This window comes from Solea solea, chromosome 2 (genome assembly GCF_958295425.1).
Source record: "Solea solea chromosome 2, fSolSol10.1, whole genome shotgun sequence".
NCBI classification, from domain to species: domain Eukaryota; kingdom Metazoa; phylum Chordata; class Actinopteri; order Pleuronectiformes; family Soleidae; genus Solea; species Solea solea.
In genome coordinates, this window is record NC_081135.1 from 19496928 (window position 1) to 19504371 (window position 7444).

General features: G+C 40.4%; 1 protein-coding gene across 1 annotated transcript; it reads right to left on the reverse strand.

The window, feature by feature from the left end:
- Nucleotides 1-315: 315 nt before the first annotated feature.
- klf5b (Kruppel like factor 5b) lies at nt 316-5436 on the reverse strand. The gene is made up of 4 exons (XM_058651958.1): nt 5031-5436; nt 3070-3991; nt 2567-2626; nt 316-2211 (listed from the first exon to the last, which is right to left on the reverse strand). The coding sequence occupies exons 1-4, from the start codon at nt 5208-5210 to the stop codon at nt 2033-2035; spliced, it is 1341 nt and encodes a 446-aa protein (XP_058507941.1). The 5' UTR covers nt 5211-5436; the 3' UTR covers nt 316-2032.
- Nucleotides 5437-7444: the final 2008 nt, after the last annotated feature.

Here is a 7444-nt window from a genome sequence, read left to right on the forward strand (position 1 = left end):
ATAAATTGTATTATCTTTGACAATAGAATCAAAAAAAATAATGACCAAAACGAAACTAAGCTGGATTCAAAATCAAAGACTGTAATTATTACGTGTTCTTTTATCCATTCTTTTTAAGAGCATACATTACAAAACCTCACCACCTGTATAAAGATAAACATCATAAAATACTGTTCATTTGTGGTAAAAAAAAAAAGGCTTGATGCTCCTTGTTTTTCTTTTGTCTGTTTTGACTAGATTCACACAAGAATGATGGAGAAAAAAAAGAACTTCCTAAAACATATGAAATGTCAGACATTAAAAATGTTTCACACATTTAATTTTCAACGCAAAACCTTTATTTGCATCATGAGAGTCACATGGCTTCATAGCAGTGTACCAATTTAGGTTACAGCTTTTTTTTAAGCATGTTGTGAAGCTTTGACACAAAGTATTGTAAAACTTTACATGTGTCAAAATATGTGTGTGTATATATATATATATATTGAAGAAGTATTGCAATATTTCACTGGCTCATACTCCTCTGAGCTGCTATACCTTGGCTGGAGAGAGTTTTGACAGCATAGACTGTGAGAATATTTTATAAATCGATCCTTCTTAGGCTTCGCTAAAAAATAATAATAATAAAAAACAGCTATACAACAACCAATGGATTGTATCCTCGATGATCAGACACGAAATATACATCTTAACAAATGATAGAAACTTCCAAAATCAATTTGGTTAATTATACATTAATTTGGTCATAAATAGAAATTGACGTGTCGTGGAAATAAAAAGGGAAAGCCAACATAGAGCATCATTTGTTTTTCATTCTTCCAAAAATAGGAGAAAAAGAAAATCAGTTAAAGGCACTTTCAAAGGTGTTTGAATTCACTGATCATAGTCAAAGAAACCAAAAGCTTTCACATATGTTCAGACTGGCAGGTGCTCAGTCAAGGTCTTACCACTCAAAGAAACCAGTTTGAAACCACTTCAAGGACGACAAACCGTCAGTGATTCGACGTAGTTATCCTGTTACGACCAGAACAAAGCATCTGAATGTCAACTTGTCTATCATGGCAACTTCCAGGCTGAGAAATAAATAACTCCGACTCACTGCTTAAATGTCACGTACTCAAATCTGTTGAGCAATTTGTCACATACAGTTGAATGTAAAATGATACATCGCTAACTATTTTTCTGGTCGTGAAAACACATTCATCTCCTCATGTGTGTTGTGTTGTAAGCACAGAATTAACATGTGAAAACCTCTTTCATTTCAGATAATAAATCAACTTTTATCTTGACCTAGTTTTGTTTGGGTGAACAACTATATTACGGCAGTGCTTATGCTGGAAGGACTGCACTCACCAGTAAACATCCCAATATTACGATGGCATTTATGAGATCCACGTCCAACTGATATATTAACATGATTACTAGTGCAACAGCACAGCATCCGTGAGGGAAAACTAACCTGTCTCAAGATGAACAAATAAACGACAAACTCGCGTTTATTAGTGGCCGAATAAGCCACTGCTTGTTGAATTCTGTTTCCCAATGACAGGAAAAGCCTCTGTCAATCATGTTACTCCCTCTGGACTAAACAACACATCCTTTGACCTCCCACTTCATTACTTGGTCTCTCTTAGCACTTAAATGATATGGCAGTTTGCTATTCATTCATTAAATGCCCATATAACATGTTGTGAATATAATCTGTACACTGAAACGCTTGAAAATCATGATTTCATATTTCCTGAAAAAGTGTTGGCAGTAAAACAAAGTCTTATGAGAGTAACAGATTATATATTATTGTTATTATTATTATTATTATTATTATCCGTTTTTGACTAACTTATTAAATATCCCCAAGTACTGGGATACACACATGGAAATAAAATAAGGCAACAGTAATATTGAGTCTTTTTACAATAAAATAAACAATTAGTTGTGGGCCAGCACTGCTTAGAAGTGGAATCATCCACAGGTTTTTTTCGATTTATCAGCTTTTTGCTGGTATGGAAATGAGAGTTCTTTGAGGATTTCTCTAGCGCTGGTGTCTTTTCATGTGCAGGGCCAGGTGGTCAGAGCGGGAGAAACAGCGGCTACACACTCCGCACTGGAAAGGCTTTGCCCCTGTGTGTTTCCTCATATGGCGAGTCAGCTCATCAGAGCGAGCAAAGCGCCACTCACATCCCTCCCAGGAGCACTGGTACGGCTTCTCTCCTTCAGCACAGAGAGACAAAAAGAAATCAGTCAGCAAATAGCTTCACACATATTCCTTAATAAATAACACCATTTAAAGCATTTTCTTCATGTCTCAAACGACTCATCAAAAGAGTTTTGTTGATGAAAAAACTGATACGAGGCCTCAGCTGGGGGCCATTAATCACAGCGTGTCCCGTCGTTCTCCCTGTCCCCCTTTATGAGAGCTGCAGGGTTTATGTGATTTGACAGCAGTGAGATGTGGGCCAGGTCTGTCACTAGACAGAATGCAGCTGCATGCCAAGTGCATTTTTCTGCCCGGCAACACTCATCACTTTCACCCCAAAATAAGAATGCAACTCAAAAATATTTTTACCTGTATGGGTCCGTAGGTGGGCTTTCAAATGAGAAGACTTGGTGTAAACTTTCTTGCATCCTACAAGAAAAAGAGCTTGTTTAGTCCTTTTATATTTGAAATATCTACTGTATACACAGAGTACTGTATGTTGTGAAAGTTTAAAGGTCAAGTGTGTAATCATTTAGGTGGTTTAACTAGCAGAACTTGAATATAATAATCATGGGCATATTTGTACAAGTATTTAATCGCTTTAAAATAAAAAGCATTTGGTTTTCTGTAGCTTCAGAATAAGCCTTTTTCATATTATTCTATGCAAGAGCCATGCTTTATTATCGTCTGTTTTGTTTTTGGAGGTGGAGGCGAATTATGCAAGTCAAAAACAACATCCCCTCAAGTGTGCAAAGGTCAATGTAGTTCCCTAAAGCTCTTGGGAAATGTTTGCAATCTGCAACCTCACCATTAGATGTCACTAATTCTTACACTCTAGATCTTTAAGAGCTGCAAATGATCATGAGTCTCACCTGCAACATCACAGTGGTGAATCCGCCGTCTCTCCAGATCAGGATTATTCCTTCTGTTGTACTTAGCTGGAGCCGACTGGGCCAACACTGGGGACAGTGGGCCAACATCTGTTGTCGTCTGAACTGAGGACAGACTTGAACGCTGGACCGGTCCAACACGTGGACTTTGGATAACTCTGGCACAGGAACTTTGGTCTGCACCTTGGATTGGAGCGGCACTGGAAGTCTGCCCTGGATCAATGGGATTATGGGTGTGGAAAGTTAATTTAGAGGCAATACTGGCTTCATAGGAGGGAGGTGGGGACAGATTGTGAAGGAGCCCCTTCCTCCTGTCTGGACTCGAGGGCTCAGAGTTTGGAGGAGAAGGTGGCAGATAGGTCGGTCTCTGCTGATGGCCTAAGTGTTGATTGAATTGAAAACATTGACTCTGACGACTGCTTGTAGGCTTGGTAGGATTCTGCACTGGGTTTACATGGATGTTCCCATTTGGAAGACTTGGCGGTGCCATGTTGAGGGAGTTCCGCTGCGATCCATGAACGAGCTGCTCCAAATCAGAGTTCAGCAGCTGAAACAGGGGAACATCCTGGAAGTCAGGCACTTCCTGTTTGATGAAAAAATGACTGCTCGCCGCGTCGACTGTGCTCAGAACACCTGGGAGTGTCGGTGGCGCCCCGTTGCTCTGACAGGTGGGGTGCATCAGGGAGTGCGACGGCTCTGATTTGATCTGTCTCATAGTCCTGCAGAGACCAGGGTGCAGGTATGTAATGTCAGGAAGGAGCAGGCTCATGTTGACACTGTAGGGTGAGGCAAAGTCCTCGGGGAAAGGTGGTTCTGGCATCAGAGCGCCATCCCTGCACGACATTTTGGAATTTACAACTTCCTGTGGCTGTGGAGACAGGTAGGTGTCCATCTCTGACTTACCCTGAAAAACAGAAGTAAATGAAATGATGTGTTTGTGGATTAAAAAAAACAGTTCACTATAACTGGATATGTTTACATGGACTGTTCAAGCACTAGTACTATAACACACAGTCATGTGAACAGAACAGAATTATCTAAGGCCATATTCAGAATAAGCAACAATCAGATTAAGACATGTGGAGTATTCTGATTGCAGTCACATAATCAGATTATACAATAACATTCTATGGAGTTTTTGGTTCAGAGCACTGGGTGTAATGTAGAAAGAAACTCTGTAATATAGCATGTAAAGGCTCACATTGATTCTTGAAAGAGCCTCTTTCTGAAAAACAGTACATTTTGCTTTCAACACTCGACCTTTTGTAGGATTTGGCAGCAGGTTTCTCAGGAACATGTGAACACCTCACTGGATCTGTTCTTCACTCTTTATTTATTTTACTTTTGTTTTTGCAAAAATAAAACAGATTGTGTGGTTATAGATTGTGTGGAGTCGTGTCCTGTTCAAGAATCATAAACGCGCAAAATGACAACATGTGCGAGTGTGAACGTGGACACATTTGGGGCCTGTGTGTGTGTGTGTGTGTGTGTGTACACAAGGCCACATCAAATACGCCCCCCCTCCCCCCTCCAAAAAAAATCACACACACACACACACACACACACACCGCTGCTCAGCAAAGACGCACCAGCCTGAGCTGTTTATGAAATCCATGGCTGAAATTAGAATATCCAGTTGCTCTGCTGCGCTATGTGCATCTCCTCCTCACAAGTTTCAGGAGCGGGTGCAACGTTTCACATCCCAGCCCTGCCCCTGCTGCCTGTTCACTGACTGTCAGCATCAACACACTCATCCAAAGCGCACGGTTTTTTTTCCCGTACATGTTATAACCACAAGTAAACGGGCCTCTATCTCAATCTTGCGATACACCTCCATGAATGAAAACTGCCTGTTTTGCTGCCATGAATGAAAACGCACCGCGCGTCCGTAAACACTGTGATGCCGATGTAAAAAGAGGTATAAAAAATGCACTCCTCCCTACCACATTGTAATCATGAAAGCATGAAGTTCCCGGGATGGCATCCCTCGTGTTACACAGCACTTGTCCATGATCTCCACCTCTCAGACCGTCCGCTGTCAGTGGCGCGGTGGTTTTGTGGAGAAACTGCGCGTCCTGCTGCCCCGGAGCAACCCAGACATTATTCCTCACAGCAGCGGCCATATAGAGGCAGATGTACTGTCTAACTATCCGAGATCTTTAAGGCATAAATTAAGCATATGTTTTCTTCTTTTATGTTTTTGTTGTTGTTTTTTTTGTTTCGAAACAAAACAATCTGCACGGGAAAAGCGACGCGGCGGCGGCGGCGGCTGTCAAATCTCCATTCTCCCTGTTTTGCGCTGGCTTGTCAAATTACGCAACTGCGTGGTACCAGCGCGTCTGCAGGGCGGGGCTGAATGAACATGAACAAAATAAACAGCACTAACTAGGCGATCGGGATACACCTATGCGTAATGAATACTGTGGTTATGGGATGGAGGTTATGCGGAACAGAAACGATAGGTTACTGAACATGTGCGGGTAAACAAAGAGGCAGATTGCGGGGAAGTGAACCTGTCACAGGTTTCAATGAAGAGCCGGTTCACATTGAATGAATGGGAGTCATTGGTTTAATTCGGGCAGGATTCCTCAGACTTGTGGGGTAGCTTTAGTTATGTGAGGGACAAAAATAACTCATAAAATATAAATTTCCTCAGTTTATTCCTTTAAAAGATCTATTCTTCAGTTCTCAGACAGATTGAACTTCTACTTGAGCGAGAAATGTTTTTTCTTACAGTTTGAATGTAACAAGATACTTGGATGCCAATTTGATTCATACTGCAATTCGGATGTATTGCGATTCCAGAGTCAAACCAAGTCAATTCTATATATATAATATTATATTTCCTGGAAGGGCTTTACAATCTGTATAGCAAGTGACACCCTCTGTATCCTTAGAGGAAAAAACTCCACAAAAAGAGGGGAGAAAGCATATAGAGAGACAGTATAAATGTGATTGTCTTTTACTCCTTAAACCATAATTGAATGTTACATTTCTTGAGACAATATCCCATGACTCATATTTCCAAAATCAGTGCACATCACACATGTCAGTCATCTGATTTGCAAATAATATAACAAACACAATTACCAGGCCAAGTAGAAAATAAAGTGTTATTTGCCTCTGCCTATATCTTGTGTTGACTGAACTTGTGCTGTAAGAAAATACAATTTAATCAAATGAACTTAGCCTCTCACAACAGACACTTAACAAGCCTCAAATGAAAGAGGAAATACACAGATGAAAACATTTACTGTGTGGGGTAAATTAGCGACTGCTATTTTTTAGCTGATTTTGCTCATCAAAACTAAGTCTAATTCTAATTCTGGGGGAGAAAACACATTTTCAAATTGACAGGGAGGAAAAAAAATGATATATTAACTTTTAGATATTTTCTCCACCCCTAACTTCTTCAGCCAAATTGAAACTGATATGTTCCTCCGCTCTTTGTCTCACCTGTCACTGTACATGGAATCAAGCTTGTGCAATTTTTCCATCGTATCATCTTCAGACACAGTTTGTGATTTTCTTTGAGCCTCCAGCACACTTGGGTTCCTGGTGTGGCATGTTAAAAACGCCACTGCAGTGCAGCTGTCTGTCAGGACTGCATACTTGATGCCAACATTCCTCAGCCATGCAGTGGAACACACACACACACACACACATAGTACATTGGTAGTGGATGTTTCCATCAAAATAGCTCAGCATTTCACTCAAATTGTGCATTGTGTATCATAATTACAATCAGCAACATATCAATTTTCCTGAAGTAATCTGTTGGAAATAATGCTAATTCATTTCTTGCTTAATCGATTAAAAAAAAAAAAAAAAACCTGAAGAATTACAGACATTTACTGAAGCAAAGAGACCAGAAACTATCCACATGCAAGCAGGTGAAAGAGAAGAACTTGTTTTCCTAAAATAATATTAATTTATTTGATTAACTTAAGCTCTATACTGCAGATGTTTGGACTTCTCATCCACCTTATTTGCCTTTTGTCGTGACATTGCAGGGGCTTTGTCATGTGATGTTTTCATCTGCCCTTGTTTGTTCTTTATATCCTCAGGTGTACAGCAATGAAAAAATAATCAGTAATTCAACCTTCGGGCCCCTTGAGGTCACAGTGACAGCAGCTTTCAGCCCCGGCGTAGCAAATTGGAATCAACTTGTTGGAGTTTTTGCTTTTTTTTTTTTCTCTCACCCCCAAACACATGGTGAATGAAGTATTACCCCAAGTCAGTGATCATGCCAGGGCAACAAGCTGGAACTGGAAACACAAGTATGACACAAGACTGGGACGGCCTTTGAGGTTAAGCAACGTGATAATAAAAAAAAGGTCAGGCACTGTTTGTAAAG